At 61.8% G+C, this 16,614-nt stretch overlaps 1 protein-coding gene across 9 annotated transcripts in view; it reads left to right on the top strand.

The window, feature by feature from the left end:
* The first annotated feature begins 1,556 nt into the window (after window positions 1–1,556).
* IGSF9B (immunoglobulin superfamily member 9B) overlaps window positions 1,557–16,614 on the top strand; it is a 52,466-nt gene continuing 37,408 nt past the window's right edge. For 3 of the 9 annotated variants that reach the window (XR_004477273.2, XR_004477272.2, XM_049713228.1), the window contains exons 1-2: window positions 9,795–11,063; window positions 12,512–12,658. Coding sequence is in view for 7 of the 9 variants with exons in the window: in XM_049713228.1 (XP_049569185.1) it covers window positions 10,313–11,063; window positions 12,512–12,658 (898 nt within the window). In the remaining 2 variants the exon portion in view is untranslated. Of the gene's footprint in view, window positions 1,841–9,794; window positions 11,064–12,511; window positions 12,659–16,614 lie in introns of those variants that run through there. The other 6 variants (XM_033407018.2, XM_033407019.2, XM_033407017.2 and 3 more) reach the window with 4 other exon arrangements.

The following is a 16,614-nucleotide window of genomic DNA, read 5'->3' as shown; positions in this document are numbered from 1 at the left end:
CATCTTGGCAGAGAAAGAGACCCTAAAATGATGGCTCAGGGAGAACTGTCCCTGCATCACCAGAGTTATGTCTCATGACTGGAGAAGTTGGGCAGGGCAGGATTCTGGTTCTCCGGGTTATATCCAAATGCTAAACTTTACCAGTGTGTTTGCTGCTCTGCTGGGGCGGGGGTCCCAGCTTTCCATCTCCTGGCTGGCGGTGAGCTAAGAGGGTTCACCTTCCAGGGAAGGCTGTTTCCCCAGTATTCAGGCCACTTTTGATGCATGGTCTGTGTGTGCGTGTGTGTGTGTGCGTGTGTGTGTGTGTTTTCTTAGAAGCAAGTTTCCCTCTTGTTTTGTTTTTGTTTGTTTTTCTTTGAGCTCCATGTCCTAGAGCCAGTGAGCTCCCCTTTGCTGCCCCTCTGTCTCCCCTCTGTGGCAGCAGCCCATCCTGGGGAGCTGTGCCCCTCTCACCACTGCTCTCACTCCTTGAAAGAACAGGCATCTTCACTTCAGCCTCAGAACGCCCGTGTGAGGGGATTGTTTGTAGTAGATGTTTCCATGACACTCGTTTATTTCTTCTGCAAATACAACTGCACTGGGGGAGGGGATGAGATTGGGAAACATGAACACCTTCCAGTTTCCTCCCTGTCCTCTACTGAAGGAATAAGAAATCCACTTTCCCTGGGTCCCTCCATCCCAGACCCCTACACTGCTCCCCAAATCCATTTGGCTTCATGCTGCTGATGGGGCCAGGCTCCCAGGAGGGTGGGGAGGGGGGAGGAACCTTGTGCTTGAGGAGACAGCCTTTTTAGGAGAAGAACAAACACTTTCACTGCTCAAAGTCGAGATTTCGTGGTGATGAGCAACTATGACCTGCACTGGGGGTGGCAGTGTGCACACGTGTGTTCCCGACGGGGCCCGTGACTCTCCCGCAGCTGAGCCAATGAATCACCCCAAATCTTAGCGACTTTTAGAGGTCATTTTAGTCATCCCCCTGCCTTCGGGCTGGATGGAGCTTAATGTAATCTCACGTTTGGGTGGGAGGGGGTGAGTTGGGGAGAAAAGAGTGGCCGTGTGTGGAAGGGAGGGGGTTGGTGGCGGTAGCGCGTGACCCCTTTGAAAAGATATCCGGCGAAGGACGTTCCCAGCTTCCCCAGGCTGCCGTTCCCGGGTTTCCCCATCACTGAATCAGCACCGTCCTCCCGGGACGCCTTTTTGCTGGATGGAAACCGGATGCTGGGTTCACTAGGTGGGCGGGGGCGCCGACCCCTCAGACCTGCAGGGTACCCAAGACTCCAGGGTCCCGTTAGCCGGCCCGGCAGCCACATTCCCTCCCCCAGAAACTTGCCAGGCAGCGGGAGCAGGGAGCAGAACCAAGCGGAGACGCGGTAGCGCCTTCTCCCCGGCAATGCGCATGATTCTGCGGCTCTGGGCTGGCCACACGTCAACGCACCTTGAATGGGCTCGCCCCCCTCGCCGCGACGGGCAGGCGTCCCAGCCAATCGGGCTCCGGGTTTGCGAGCCGCGCCCAATGGGCGGACGGCGGGGGCGGGCCTGGGGCGGTGCGGCCGGGCTTCTCCTCGGCGCTGGCTGCGCTCCGCTCGGGCTCTAGTGCAGGTGCCGCTGCGCCGGGCGGGAGGCTACGCGCCGAGCCGAGCGGAGCCGCGGAGGGATGGGGAGCGGGCCGCCCGGTCTGCAAGAGCCGCAGGAGCCGCGGGAGCACCGGCACGGGGCGTAGGCGGCGCGGGGCACTTTGCGATAGGATGAGGCTCCTGGCTGGCGCGCGGTAGTACTATGATTTGGTATGTGGCCACTTTGATAGCAAGTGTGATCAGCGCCCGAGGTCTTGCGGCTCAAGGTGAGTTGAAGTGCAGTGTCCCTCCCCTGAGCCTCCCGGCGCTCTCGGCCCCGTCCTCCTGCCGAGCCCGCGCCCTCCCGGCGGGCGCGCTCCGAGCACCGCGGGGAGGGCGGGGGCCGGGGCCGCGGCCGGCGGGAAGGGCCTGAGCCCGGGCTGCCGGCGCTCGGGAGAGGACGCCTCGGGATTCGGTCCACCTCGCCACCCTTGGCCCCAGGGCTTCACAGCGGGTGCCGCGCCCGGTGCCCTTCGCGGGCGCAGCCGCCGCCCCGAGCGCTGGGGAGGCGGCGGCTTTCTGAACTCTGCCGCCGGGGAGTTTGCGGGTCCTCGGGCGGCTGCGGCACGCTGGATCCCGCGCAGCGCCACCGCTCCGCAGGAGAGCCGCTGTGGGGCTTGGCTCCGGCTCGCGTCTTTCCGGACCACACGTCTTGGCAGCTGGAGGTCGGGTCCCCTCGCAGGGCGGGGCGCACGGAGCTCCGCGAGAGGAGAAGAGTTGGTTCTGTGCGGGGTTCCTCGCCGGCTGTGAGGAGCGGCTGCCGTCGGCTGGCCCTGCCCGCGCCCCGCTCCACCGCACCTGAGACTGGCCGGGCAAAAGTTCCCCGGGAGCGCGCCGCAGCCGGGCACAGCTGGCCGGGGACGAGGGCGGCGGAAGGGGGTCCCCACTGCCGCGTCTCCGGGCGGAGGGAGGTTTTCCTCTTTCCGTTTTTCCGGTCTGAGCTGGGAAGAGGCCAGAGGGAAGCCCGCGCGTTGGGTGATGCGCACGTGAGCGCGCGGGCTTGTGCTCTGGAGACGGCAGAGCCACCTGCCCACCTCTGTGTGACACCCCGGCTCTTGGCCCTTGTATGGAAGTAGGAGCGGAGCCTGAAAGTGCCGGGTCTCTGAGCTCACGGTGCTCAGCGCGCAGACACGACCCGGCTGCGGACAGGTTCCTAGGGCCGGGAGGGATGGCTTCCGGGGAGAACCGCCGGGAGTGGGCGGCCGCAGGAGGACCCGCAGCGGGATACCCCGCGTCCGGCCGCGCTCGCGCAGGAGGGTCCTCTCCTCACCGTGTCTGGGGCTGTGTAGGGGGAGGGGAAGTGATTTGGGAAAGTTTCTGGAATGGAATAGGTCTCCGTGCTGTTTGGGAGTGTGTGAATACAGAGGAGGGCGAAGGGAAGGGTGATTTTGTTAAATGGTGTGTGACCTGGATGGTTTTAAAACTCTCCCTTTGTCAGGTGGGGAAACTGAGGCCAGAGTGACCGCAGAAGCTTGTGGGGTGGGGTGTGAGGTCGTTCGAACTGCGCTTGAGAACCTGTCTGCAGCCTCAGCCTCACCCCCTCATTCCCTTGTAGTCTTCCGATGCCCGCAGCTTCCTCCCCTCCAGTTTTTGGTATGTTCCTGCTATGGGACTGTGGCTGAAAGCACAAAAGGATGTGCTGGGATCTTTGAATAAAAAAGAAACTCCAAAGGGAGGCTCTGAAATAGCCTCCAAGCCTGAGACTTCAGGGGATGAGACTTCAGGGGAGGCGGATGGACTTTTTACAAGTTTAAGCACAGAATAAAGGAAAATGGGCTTTATTACAGCAGCACACAAGGCGGCTAGACAGAAGGAAGGACTTCCCAGCATTGAAGGTTGTTGGTTATGAAGCTTTTGCCTTCTGTCTGCGGTGGCTGGACATGAACCCCTGCCTGCCACCCCTGTGGGTCTTCGGGGTCTTTTTAGCCAAAGGGGCTCTGCGTGTGGTGGTGAAGGACCTAGGTCTAGTCACAGGACCTGGAGTCAAGTCTGGCTCGGCCACTTGCTGGCCTGTGACCTTGGACACGTTGCTTCGCTTCTCTGATTGTCACTTGCCTCATTGGGGGTTAACAGCCTGAGCTTGTAGGGTTTTTGTGAACATTAGCGTTCTTTAGTAAGTAAGAAAGTAAGTAAATGATGATGATGATGGTTTCATTGTCTGGGGCTTCCAGGCCCCCCTCTCAATTTCTTTCCCTTGAGCCATTCAGGGCATTGGGAGCTGGGAATGCCTTGGGGTAAAGTTCAGGTGCTGCCTCTGTCGGGAACCAAGTTCGGTTTCCCAGGTGGACCTTGCCCGGGGAGATGTGGAGGGCTGCTCGGAAATCCTTTGAAAGATCTGTAAAACTGGAGTTTTGTCAGTGGCCAGAGCCTTGTGGGAAGGATGCAGGGAGCCCAGGAGGCAAGCAGCTCGTCACGCACAGCCTCTGGGGGCAGGAGACAGGCCTGTGAGGCTGCTGCCTGCACACTGCCAGCATTCAGATGCTGCTGTGTGAGCTCAGCTGTTCTCCGACTGGCAGAGGTGACTTCCGGGAGATTCCTGAGGGGAGGGACTCTGCGGTGCCAGCATTAGGGTTGGGCTGAGCAGGGGCTGCTCCAGCAGAGGGGCGAAAGGGTTGGGACAGAGGGAGGGATGAGTCACGTGTGTCCGGGGGGCAGTGGAGAGGTTGGGGAGGGTGTGCAGAAGAGCCTGGAAGATGGCTATTGGAGTCTGCATCCCAGACATTTGCTGAACAAGCCTGGGGGGAGGACCCGGGCCTTTACCGCCAAGGCTGCCTCCTCCTGTTGACTACAAATCCTGCATGACTAGTGTCCCCAAAGAAAGTGGGTTCTGACTCAGATCCTGCTGGTAGCTGGACCAGTGCCCTGTACTCTTGGCCTGGCCCTGACCCTCCTCCCTCCCTTTGGCAGCCAAGGTGGGAGGGAGGAAGTTTAGGCCTGGAGGCTGCTAGCAAGACCCACGGGCAGCCTCTCAGCTGAGCAGGACTTGGCTCGGGACGTGGCCAAGTGGCATGTGTGTGCGTCCCCAGCACACACGCTAGAGGCAGGGGTGTGTCTGGCAGGCTGCGCTCAGGAGAAGCCGAGCAGGGTGTGTGTGTGAAGAATCAGCTTTCAGCTGCTGGCCCCAAGATCGGCGTGTGCTGGACCTGGAGCTGCCGGGTCCCAGGGCTGGTGGTTTCAGGTTTGAGGTTCTGAGACAGAAAGCTGGGATCTGGTTACCTAAGGAGCAGATGCTGCCTGGCCGGGAGGTGCTGAACTCCAGCCTTGCTTTGGCTGCCCTCTGTCCTGGCTCCTGGCCCTGTGCTCTCCTCCCTCAGATCTCCCTTCCTCGGGCCTGGCTGCCACAGCCTTGCTGCGCTGAGGGAGTGAGGGCGGACCTGAGCGCGAGGGGGTGAGGCCCGAGAGGGACGAACTCTCTCCTCTCTGAAAGTCTTCCTGCCCCCCTGCACGTCCCATGCCTCCTCAGGCTGGGCTCGGGTCTCGGGAGCAGCTGTCTCCTGTCTGCGCCCGAGGATGGGTAAAGCAGCTTGTGTGAGAGTGGATCTGAATTGTGGAAAGAGCTGTCACTGGTGCAAGCTGCTGGAGGTGACTGCACACACGCGCGTGTGTGTGTGTGTGCGCGTGTGTGCGTGTGTGCACGCAGTGTGTGCAGCTGTGTGTTTGCATGTGCACGTGAATGCAGCAGACAGGCGACCCAGAGTCTCTAGGAATGAGGTGGGGCATCACTCCCATCTGAGTGTTGGTGGCCGTGGGTGGCAGTAAGGCTAGACTTGGAGCAGACGCCTGACTTTCCCTGCCCCCTGCTCCACACCTGAGTCTGGGCAGCGCAGAAGCCCCCAAAGTTGGAGGCTCAGCCCAGGGGCTGGTCGAAGGATGCCTGAACTCCCCGAGAGAAAGCCTCAGTGGGGACACACACGGGCAGAGCCCCAGGGATGCAGAAGACGGGTCTGTCTTGTAAGGTGGGCTCTGGTCTCGGCTGCCCAGTAGCCCAGACTCTTGAGTGGAGAAGGGGCTGGGTCCCTGGGGAGCTGGGCGCAGAGACAGCTTGTAGCCTGGCCCTGCCCATAGGGGAGAGCCCAGCCTGCCCGAGGCAGCTGACCTATTTTTCTTAGGAATCTTCCTGCTTTTCTGTTCTCTCTTGCGTGAATAAGCAGAAGACTGGTGAGCAGAGTCGGGGGCTCCATGAAGGTTTTGGAGAGCAGTTCCTCGTGGGCCAGGCTGTGAGCGAGGTCTCAGCCAGCCTGCCTGTCCTCCTGGAAGGGAGGGGACTGGGTGCTGCTCTCTGCCCGACCCTCTACCCCGCCCCGCCCCTGAGCTCCCTCCTGGTCCAGGCCCGGCCGCCAGCTGTGGCAGGTAACTTGCACACACTACATGAGGGCAGCCGCTGTCCTGTTTTCTGGCTTCTGAGTAGGGAGTGCTGACGCTTCACTACGAGCAGACACGGGCTTCGATCCCCCGCTTACTCGTGACCACCTGGCGCCTTACCCGAGGGCTCTCCCGGCTCACGGGCACTTGGACCAGGCCTGTACCCGCCCGGCAGGCGGGCAGGGTGGGTGTCGCTGGGTCTGTCCATGGAGGAGCCGCTGCAGGAGCAGAGCGGAGGTTGGATTGCTGACTGCTTCCTGCCAGTGGCTCCTGGGGAAAGGCTCTTGGAAATACAATCTAGCCCAGAGCAAATTAAGGCTGCTAGTAGCGTCGTTGCTGCCTCTCGGGCTGCCTGGGCCAGGAGGGTCAGGGTGGAGAGGCGCCCACGGAGGAGGGGGCCTGCAGATCCTGCCCCTCCCCCAGGGCCTCGAGAGAAAATGGAAAGGTTCCCAGCCAGGGCCAGGCTGGGCTCAACCGACCTTTGACTTGGGCCCTGAGAGTTTGATAGGGAGTGGGGGCCAAAGGGCCGTGAGGTCAGCACTGGGGAGACCGCAGAAGGAGGATCTGCCCAGGCGGGGGTGGAGGTCCTGGCCGGAGGCAGGCTGTCCCGGTGCCCTCCGGCCCACCTGCCTCCTGGGAAGGACAACCAGGGTGCGGCCTGACGTGGACACGGCCGTTCCTCCGCATCACACTTGGCTTTGGGTGGTATGTCTGTCCTCAGCTTTCCTCGTGCAAGCCTCTGGCTCTCCACCCCCCGGGTAGGGGGTGGGTGCTGTTCCGGGGGAGCCCGATCACAAGCTCCCTGGAATCTCCTGGAACCCCCTGGCGTGTCAGGGAGGAGGGACTGGGGGACTGTTGGGGGCTGTGCCTTTTTTGGACTCAGCAGGGATTATTTTTAGGCTGGCAGATGGAGGTGGTGGCTGGCGCTGGTATTATTAGACAACAGGCCTGTGGTTTGGGAGCCTGGTGCCCGAGGGGGAGGGGGACGGGGTTGGGGGGCTGGGGTGGGCGGGGGAGGGGAGGCTCCCTGAGGACTTGTACTCACAGAGGAGGAGGCTGGCGCCGCCGCCACACCCAGCCCGAGCTCCCGGGTCCCAGGTGGAGGGGGCTCAGCCCAGTGCCAGCAGCTGTCTTCTGACCCAGGCGCACCCCGCCGTCCTGCTTGGGTCCAGGGCTGCAGAGCTCTGGCTGTGAGAACCTGTCCAGAGTGTGCGGTGTGGAGGGGCTGGCCTGACTCAGCGGAGGGGAGGGGGCTGCTTCTTGGGTCGGCGTGGGAGGGGCCTTCGTCCTTGGTCCCTGGGCCTGTGGCCCGGCCAAGGGGAGACACGGCAGCTGGAACCTGCTCCGACCTGCTGCCCGGCGGGCGGCTGAGCCAGCCAGGGGGCCCCCAGCCTGCTCACCTGTGAAATGGAGATGGTAGTACGCCTGTCAGCCAGCGCTGCGACCCAGCACGGGCCTGGTGTGTAGGAGCGGCCTAGAGGAAGCCGGGTTTGCCTGGTGGCCGGCTCTCCTGCCGTCAGACCTTCCGGTCCTGGACCTCTCCTCCCCCAGCCCCGCCTGTGGAAGGGCCCCAGCTTGGGGGGTGGGGGCGTCAGGCCGTGGATGCCCCGTGGTCCTGTGCTCACGGGGGATCCAGTGGCAGCCCTGCACCCGGCTACCCGCCGGGCACCACCTGGCCCAGAGAGCAGGAGGTTTGTCCCCAGTGGGCTTTCGGAAAGGTCAGCCAGACCGCAGGGGCACCGCGTCCTGCTTTGCCCTCTCTGCCCACCAGCGTGTGTCCCCAAGATGCAAATTTGCTCTGCTCCTCCGGGTACAGCTGTGTCCTGCCTTCTCTGAAAGGGGTGTGTGGCATCCAGGACACCTCCCACCCCTGCGGTGCTCACCCTGCAGACGCCAGCGTCCCTTTGAGGCTCGCGGCCTTGTCCCTCCGCTGCTGCAGGCTTCTGTGCTGGGGAGGGGTCTGGGGCCTCCCCCCGCTGCAGCCCTCCCACTCAGGTCACCACCCATCCCTGTCTTCCCCTGCCCCCTCCTTCCTGCTCCCCTCTGAGCCAGCCACCGTGAGCAGCCTGCTGCTCCTGGACTAACGGCCTCCCTTCTGCCCCCTCCTGGCTCTGGGTCCTCTGAAGGCCTGTGTCTCTGTGTCCCAGGCTGAGTCCTGTGTGCCTCTGAGATCTCTCTGTCTGTTTGTCTCTCTCTGTCTCTGTCTGTTCGCACCCTACCATCTGTCTCCATTCTTGCCCCTGGACTCTCTTTCACTCTTCGACTTGGGTCGTGTCCTCCTAGGGTTGAGGTCATCTCTCTCCTCCGTCAAGCCCCTCTTCGGTCTCTGCTGCCAGCAATGTTTACTTTTTTTTTGCAGTGAGCTTTTCTGGAGAAAGTGTTTTATTAGACATGCTTGGCTCAGAAAGGCTCAGGCTGAGGGGGAAGTGCTCGTGGGTGATGGAGTGAGAGCACACGCTGTGTGTGTGTGTATGTGTGTGTGGGCGTGTGTGTGGGTGTGGGTGTGTGTTGAGGAGATGAGGGAAGCTGATAAATATTTTAGGACTCAGAAAGCCAGGAGGGCTGGTCTGAGTGTGGGAGCTGGGGCAGGGCCTCCCCCCACCACGCCCCGCCCCGGCCTTCTTCCTGGGAAGCGGGTCTCTTTTGGCTTTGCTCCCGTCTCTGGACTGCTGGCCTCACCGTGTCCTCTCCCAGCTGCCGGCCGCTGGTGGAAGGGTCCTCGGGAAGAACCATGGAGGCGGGGCTGAGGCCTGAGTGGGCCTTGGTGGGGTGGGTGCATAGCCCTGAGTCCAGGCTGGCGGGGGCCGGTGTGAAAGAGGCTGCCTCGCTGCTGTGCGGTGAGAATGAGGCAGCCCAGGTGCAGACCCTCACCCCGTCAGAGCCTCCAGAACCTTCGCTGTGAGAGGGGGGCAAGCGACCCTGCCCCCTGCCCCAGGCGCTGGGGCCAGAGCCTGGGAAGGAGCCCCTTCTGTGGAGGCCTCTGCCCCCCAGGTGACGGCCCCCGGGAGGACCCCCCTCCTCTTACCCTGGTTCCTGTATTGCCTCTCTCCTCCTCCAGAGCCTACACACTCACACGTGCATGCACACACGTACACACACGCACACACACGCGCACACGCGCTGCTTTCCCTGCTTGCTCAGGTGGCCTGCTCCTTGCCCATCCCTGCAGGGTCCAGGAGCAGCCTCTGTGCCCAGGTGCTGCGCGGGCTCTGTCCCCACCTGGTGCCCCTGGGGTGTGGTGGGGGTGCCTGCTGCGCTTTCCCTGAGGGGCTGGAATTCAAACTTAGCCTAAAGCAGGGCTGGGAGGGTTGGAAAACCGGCTGGGGCCTCAGGCAGGTGAGGGCAACAGTCTGCTCTGCTCCAAAAATACTCTGTGATCTTAGCTCTTTCTCTAGAAAACAGTGATGTCACCGGTAGCCAATCAGCTCTGGAAGGGTTGCCTCCTCCTTCTTCCGCAATTTGCTGGAGGAGAGGGAGCTGGAGCGGGAGGGAGAAAAGGAGAGACAGACAGAGACACAGACCCAGAGAGGTGGAGGCAGAGCGCACCACGGAGACCGGGCAGTGGAAAAGCAAAACCCCTTCCCCGGCACAGGCGAACGGAACCCCACACGTTCCCCCAACACACACACGCGCTGATAGAGACATATAAACGGGGAGGTGGGGAGAGACAGGCAGGTAGACAGAATCACCCATGAAGCGGGGAGCTAGAGAGAAATGACAGAGACACAGCGAGACAGACGTTGGAGGAGGAGCCAGAGCCGAACAGAGAGTCAGAAAGACACAGAGACAGGAAGGACAGACGGACGAGAGGTGCGGGGCCGGAGCCCCCAGGGGTGGAAGGGGTGGTCAGAATCAGGCCCAGAGGCGCGCGGAGGACGGGGGCTGCTCTCCTGGGCGTCCCGGGCTGGGAGCCTCCGCGGAGCAGCTGCTGTCCCTGGTGCTGCCTGGAGGGGTCCAGCCGGGACTGGAGGGGAGGGGCGGGGTAGAAGGGCTGGGGTCTGGGGGGTAGTGTGGGTACTGGAGGGAAGGCAGCGGGAGGGGCCTCTTTCACTTTGGATGGGAGCTGGACAACGTGCCTTTGGGCTGGAGGTGGGGTTGCAGGCCTCGGGGCGGAGCCTGGGTTAACCGCTTCTCTCTGCGGCTGGGCTGGGGGTGGGGCCGCTGGGGAGCCTCTCCCGCCTCATCTTCCGTCCCTTCCAGTCCCTTTCGGGAGGGTGGCCGAGCCCTATCCAGCCGTGCGCCTCGTCCTCTGCCGGAGGTGGGGATGTTCCCCTTAGCTGGCTGAGGTTAGCAGCCCCAGGGTCCCCCTCCTGCGTCCCTAGTCCCCTGCGGTATTAATGGTGATGTCTGGGGCTTCGCAGCCTGATAGGCTTGGGGCGTGGAAACTGGCGGGCTGGAGGCCCCTCCCGCTCCCTCCTCTGCGGCACGCGCGGTGGACCGAGGGAGGAGGGGCAGAAAGGCCAGCTCCGGCCCCCGGGGTTTTCCGTCTGCTGATGCCACGAGCAGCCTCTGCGCAGCCTGTTAGGGATTCCCCGCTCCTGCATGGAGCACTCTTGTTTCGCGCTGTGAACATCAGGCTGAGCTGGGGGCGGGGCGTGGGAGGACGGCTGCCTCTGCAGCCCCTGCCAGGCTCCATTGGGAATCATCCTGGTGCAGGAAGACGTCCCATGTTCACCCGCTGCAGCGCCCGGGCCACGGTGTCCACAGAGGGGCCGAGGCCCCTCCACCTTCTTAGTGGCCACGCTCCTCAGAGCTGGCGGGGGTGTCATGGGGGAGGGCGCGGTCGGGCTCCGCTCTTTGGGGTTGGCAGGGCAGGGGTGGCCTCTGCGGGGGCCGGGCAGGATCTCCTTTCACCTCCTTCCCTGTGTCCCCGTGTGGCTGTCCCGATAGGTGCCCACGGCCTGCGAGAGGAGCCCGAGTTCGTGACCGCGAGGGCCGGCGAGAGCGTGGTCCTGCGATGCGACGTGGTCCACCCGGTGACGGGGCAGCCCCCGCCCTATGTCGTCGAGTGGTTCAAGTTCGGGGTGCCCATCCCCATCTTCATCAAGTTTGGCTACTACCCGCCCCATGTGGACCCTGAGTATGCAGGTAAGGCCTTCCCGCCTGGCTCCAGGGCCCCCGCACCGTCCCTCCTGCCTGTGTCTCGTGGCCTCTTGTCTTTTCCGACGGGCCTTTTATCTCTGTTTTCCAGTCGCTGTCTCTGTCCTCCCATCCTTTGCACTCTGGTAGGTTTTAATTAAGTGGCGTGAGGAGAGGGACACGGAGGTGGGGCAGACACAGAGCTTCCTGCACAGCCCCGCTGGGCCGCAGGGGCCAAGGCCAGAGGAGGAGAAGGGAGCCCAGGAGCCTGATGTGTGGGAGAGGAGGCCAGCGGGAGGGCGGCTGGCTCGGCAGGAGCAGCTGCGTCAGAGCCGTGGCGGCCGCGGGGTTTGCTCTGTCTGGCTTTGCCCACTCCCTCCCTCTGGCTCTGAAGTTGGGGCCTCATCCAGTCCTGAGTGTGGGGAAGTGTCTGGGCGCCTGCTCCACTTGGTGCCTCGTCCTCCGGCCTCCCTTCTCCCTCCTCCTGGCCCCAGTGCTGTCTTGCTCTGCAATTACTCCTGCCAGTGGTGGCCTCACTGAGTCACTGTCAGGGCCTGCCTGCCAGGGAGGAGGGCATGGGGCGGTGTGAGTGAGGGGCGTGTGTGCCTGTGCGAGGGTTGCACGTGGGCTTGTGTGTGTGCATGCATGTCTGAGTGTGTGTACGCATGCGCGTGTGTTGGGGTCTAAAGGAAGAGAGGAAACTGGTGGGACACAGCTTTTATCTTTACCTCTGATTTCTGAGGTCTGCATTGCATTTTTCTCAGCTTCTATTTTTTCTCTCTCCCTCTTCCTCCTCCTGTGTCTGTGTCTCTTCGGCCCTGGTTGGTTTTGACTGTCTGGTTTGTAGGCAGATTGCCACTACCGAGGAGACAAGGAGGAAAGCACAGGAGGTCGTGACACTGGGGCGAGGAGTGGGCCTGAGTGGAGAGTGAGCGGAGGGGGGACCCCGAGGGCTGCTCTGGGGAAGGGAATGGAGTTAGGGAGGGCGGCTCGGGTCTTTGCTCGCCTGCCAGTCACTCCTCATTCTTGGGCTACAGGCCCTGCGGCCACGCTCGGAACCTGGGCTCTGGCTGGATGAACGCTCTGCTCTCTGGCCTCCGCGACAGGACTAGAAGGGGACGCCGGCACCCTGTCCCCAGCGGCCTCTTCTCTGCCCACCACAGGAGTGCTGGGCAGACAGGGTGCTGGGCGTGGCAGCCACGGGGACCTGCTGGGGCGGGGTCCCGCTCCTCTTCTTCTGGGCTCTCTGGCCCCCTTCCCGCCAGCTCCGTATCCCTTCTGCCTTTCCTTGGCTCCAAGAGAATGGGAAGTTGCAGGGAACTGAGGCTTTCTCGGTGCCGCTGGCGGGCAGCGAGGCTGGGGCTCTCGGGGCCGCCCTGCTCTGGGCCTGCCCGGCGGCGGGCTGGGGTCACAAGGGTGCTCTGCGCGCCCCGACCCACTTTGTCCCCTCTCCACAGGCCGCGCGAGCCTCCACGACAAGGCATCCCTGCGGCTGGAGCAGGTGCGCGCCGAGGACCAGGGCTGGTACGAGTGCAAGGTGCTCCTGCTGGACCAGCAGTACGACACCTTCCACAACGGCAGCTGGGTGCACCTCACCATCCACGGTGCGTGCGTGCGCGTGCGTGGGCCTGTGCGTGGTGCGTGCCTGTGTGCAGGCATGAGAGTGTGTGCGTGCGTGCGAGTGAGCGGGCAGACGTGCGTGGTGCGTGCTTGCGTGACTGTGCACGCAGGCATGTGAGCGTGCGTGCGTGCGTGTGCGCCTCCTTCCGGCGCTCCCGGGCTGGGGGCCCCAGGCCCCCTCGCTCGTCCTGGAGCCCCTGGGGGCCATGGGCACAGAGGCCTGGCAGCTCCCGGCACCAAGGCGTTTGCCGCGGGCGGGGTCGTCAGAGCCCAGCGCAGGGAGGTGGAAACCGGCACCCGAAACTGGTAGGGTTGAGGATCTGCGGGGCGGACTTGGGAGGAGCCGCAGGAAGGCTCTCTCCGGGCATCTCCCCGTTACAGCCTCTTCCTTTAGACCGTTCGCCTCAGTAACCGTTGGGCGCCAGTCTCCACGCTGGGTGATCCGCAGCAGCAGAGCGCACCCAGGGCCGGCGGGGATCCTGCTGGTCCCGGTCCGGAGAGTACCTTCTGATGCCCGCGGGTACTTACCGCCCTCGTGCTGTGCCGTGCTTCCCAGGGGCCGAGGTTTCCCTGGACCGAGGGTCCCCTGTGCCCTTGGGAGCCCTCGCTTGGGAGGGGACATTCCGGAGGAGCCAGGGGGCGCCGGAACCGGCAGAAAGTGGAAGAAGTGGTCCCCATGGTGGAGGGGAGCAGGGTTTTTGCTTTGATTTTTTTTTTTTTTTTTTTTTTTTTGTGGTACGCAGGCCTCTCACTGTTGTGGCCTCTCCCGCTGCGGAGCTCAGGCTCCGGACGCGCAGGCTCAGCGGCCATGGCTCACGTGCCCCGCGGCATGTGGGATCTTCCCGGACCGGGGCAGGAACCCGTGTACCCTGCATCGGCAGGCGGACTTTCAACCACTGCGCCACCAGGAAAGCCCTTTGATTTGTTTTTCTGACCATACAGTTACTCTTGCTTCAGTTTATGAGCCGACGTGTTCAGCCACCGCGTGTTGCAGACGCTGCACTGGTTATTGAGGTGTCAACAGGTGTGCTTTGGACACGCCCCCCACTGCTTGCGTCTTTCTGGGTGTGATGCCTGTGACCCTGGGTGCCACGGTCTGGAGAGAGCAATGGGCGCTTGCCTGGGTTGCAAGTTTCTCTGAGCCTCGAGGGTCCCTGCCTTGTGGGGTCGGGTCAGGCTGTGCTCCTTCCGCCTTGAAAACCCATCCAGGGCCCTGGAAGAATAGAGTATTTTAGCCAGAGCACTGGTCTCTGGAAAGCGAACTTAGGGACGGTGGCCCTGGGTCAGTGGTCCAGGCGGCCTGAGCCCCTGGATGCAGGCGCACCTGCTGGTCAGTCCCCAGAGACCGATTGGAGGCTTATTTTGAATCTTGGTTGGGCTGTCCCCACCACCCGCGAGTTTTTGAGTCATCCCTTTTCGATGCCAGCTGTTGTGTGTGCCCAGAATGAAAACGGCTTAATATTAGCCCAAGCAGAACATAATTAGGAAGGTAAACCTGCTGCTGACAGCGTCACTGATGAGCACCGAGCCAAGAGCCCCACGCTGCTTGCTTGCTTCTGCCCTTTCCCGAGGCGGGCCGACGCCTCCTGCAGCCTCACCTCCTCCCCTCACATCACTGCTGGGTCCGGTCCAGCGAGCAGAGAAGCAGGCATGCGCAGACACTGCGAGCCGGGATGCAGAGCTTCCTCCTGTTAAGAGTCGTGTGTCCTGTTAGAGCTCAGGCTCCGTCTGCACCAGGCGGAGTTCGTGGCTGGGAATTCCTCATTGCTCGGATGGACCGGCATGGAACGCGGCCCGATGAGACTCAGCTTATTTCACGGATCCACCGCGTTAGCTGTCTGATCCCTGGCACCTATATCATTTCTCTGAGCTTCCCTTTTGTGTTTCCAAGAACAAAGCCTGTTTGTAGGGCTGTTGTGAAGGTTAAGGGAAACGCTGTGGGTGAAGACGTCTGGCACCGCGCCTGGAAGGTTGGCTGCGCAGGGTCATCGTGTGCAGAATGCTGGTTATCCTCCTTCTTAGGGGAGAAAAAGATGAAGTCGGGTAGCACAGGAGGCGCCTCAGGTTGGGAGAGGTGGCCTGTGGTGGTCGGAGAGCCCTTGGGAATACACCCACAATCACCCATTCAACACACATTTCTGAACATCCACTTGACCGGCTGTGGGGAAACGCAGTGGGTGTGACCCAGACCCAGCTCTGAAGGACACGTCACGAGGCAGTCAGGTCCAGAGAGGATTGCAGTATGGGCTTTGGGAGCGTGAGGGATGGAGGGCTTCTCTGAGGCAGTGAGCCCTGGGCAGAGACCCTTCGGGGAGGAGGAGTCTGCCAGGTGCGGGGGCTGGAGGTGGGAAGGGTGTTCCAGGGCAGAGGGAACAGCATGCCTGGAGGCCCAGAGGAAGGAGAGCCGGCGCACTTAGGCAACGGAAGGGTCAGGCTTTAGCACCGGGGCTCATCATCGGATGCTTCCCCTCACCAGGGGCCTCCCTCTCCAAGGGTGGACACCACAGGCACCTCCCACCGTGAGCGATCTCACCCTTTCTTCCTCCTGCATCCTGAGGTTCCTTCCCGTGTAAATACTTCCATTATCGAAGGAAAGAGTTTGGAGCACCAACATTCCGTTGCTTCCAAACTAGAATATTTAATGTCAGGCATTTCTGACTGGGATCACCTTTGGAAAGTGAAAAATTAGAATCACAGGTTGTCTTATTCTCCTTCTGTGTTTTCTCGAAGACCAGTTGGGAGGAAACAAGCCCAGTTGTTTCTTTATTGCATATAAAATACCTGGAAAGCCAGAGTGAAACCTTGCTTTAGGTCGACGAATTGCTTGGAGGAGAGGCCAGCCTATTTCTAACGTGCACGATTAATTTTAGGGCATTTGTAGAGAAGAATTAAGCCTAGAAATGCAGCTGGTAAGCTCACACCTGATCCAGTAAATAATCCGGAAAACTCGAAATTGTTCCAAGTGCTTTCCTGATTAGCACCTAAACAGTAAAGTAATTATGTAATTAGTAATTAATTTGTCACTTCAGGATGTAATTTATCATATTATCTTTTCTTTAAGTGTGACGCAGAGGTAACAGAGGCCATGGCTGTGTGAGCTGGAGTTCAAGGGCAGGCGTGGCGGGAGGGCTCTGCTGGGGTTAGCGCATGGCCAGGCCAGGAGGGGCCTGGGGTTCGGATGCCAGGTTCCCTCTGCAAGGACTTGGAATGAGTTTTACCATCACTTTTGGTGTATTAGACGTTGGGTGAGGATGGACTTTCTCAAGGATATGTCGTGAGTGATGAAGCCTGCTTTCTGGTCACCCAGTCCTCACTCCTGTGCCCCCTGTGCGGCCACGCTCAGCGGAGGGGTGGGGAGATCGTCGAAGAAAGCCGTCTCGCCATGGTCTTGTCTTCGGTTTTGTGTTTGCATTTGTGTTGCTCTGCTGTGTGTGTGTGCGCATGTGTGCAGGTGTGTGGCTCCTTCATTGCATTCATCTGTCTGTTCAACCAATGTTTGTCGAGACTCTACTACGTGCCAGGAACTGCGCTAAAAGCTGGGCACATAGTGGGATTCTTGGATATCTCTGCTCTCAGGAGACTTGGTCGTAAGTGCTTTAAACAGTCTTGAGGAGACAGGAATGCAGCAGGTGCCTTCCTAGCCCGGCTGACCAGGTGAGGCAGAGGTGGCATTTTAGCAAAGGCGAGCAGGCGCCGCAAGGGTGAGATGTGGGTCCAGCCCAGGAGGGGGGGTGGCCGACGCAGAGCCCCCAGGAACGGAAGTCCTTGGCACGTGTAGGAAGACGGGAGGGCTGATGTGTCGGAGCAGAGTTGAGGGGTGTGCAACGGGAGGTGAGGCTGGTGGCAGGTGGTGGGTGGCCGTGACCCCGGCGTGTCCTGGGCCTGGGGCAGGGCAGCCTCCGAGGAGACCCCTCTCACGGCTTCCCGTCGGGGCCTCAGG

Source organism: Orcinus orca, chromosome 8 (assembly GCF_937001465.1).
Source record: "Orcinus orca chromosome 8, mOrcOrc1.1, whole genome shotgun sequence".
In the NCBI taxonomy this organism is placed as follows: Eukaryota; Metazoa; Chordata; class Mammalia; order Artiodactyla; family Delphinidae; genus Orcinus; species Orcinus orca.
This window is presented reverse-complemented; position numbering and strand designations above follow the sequence as displayed.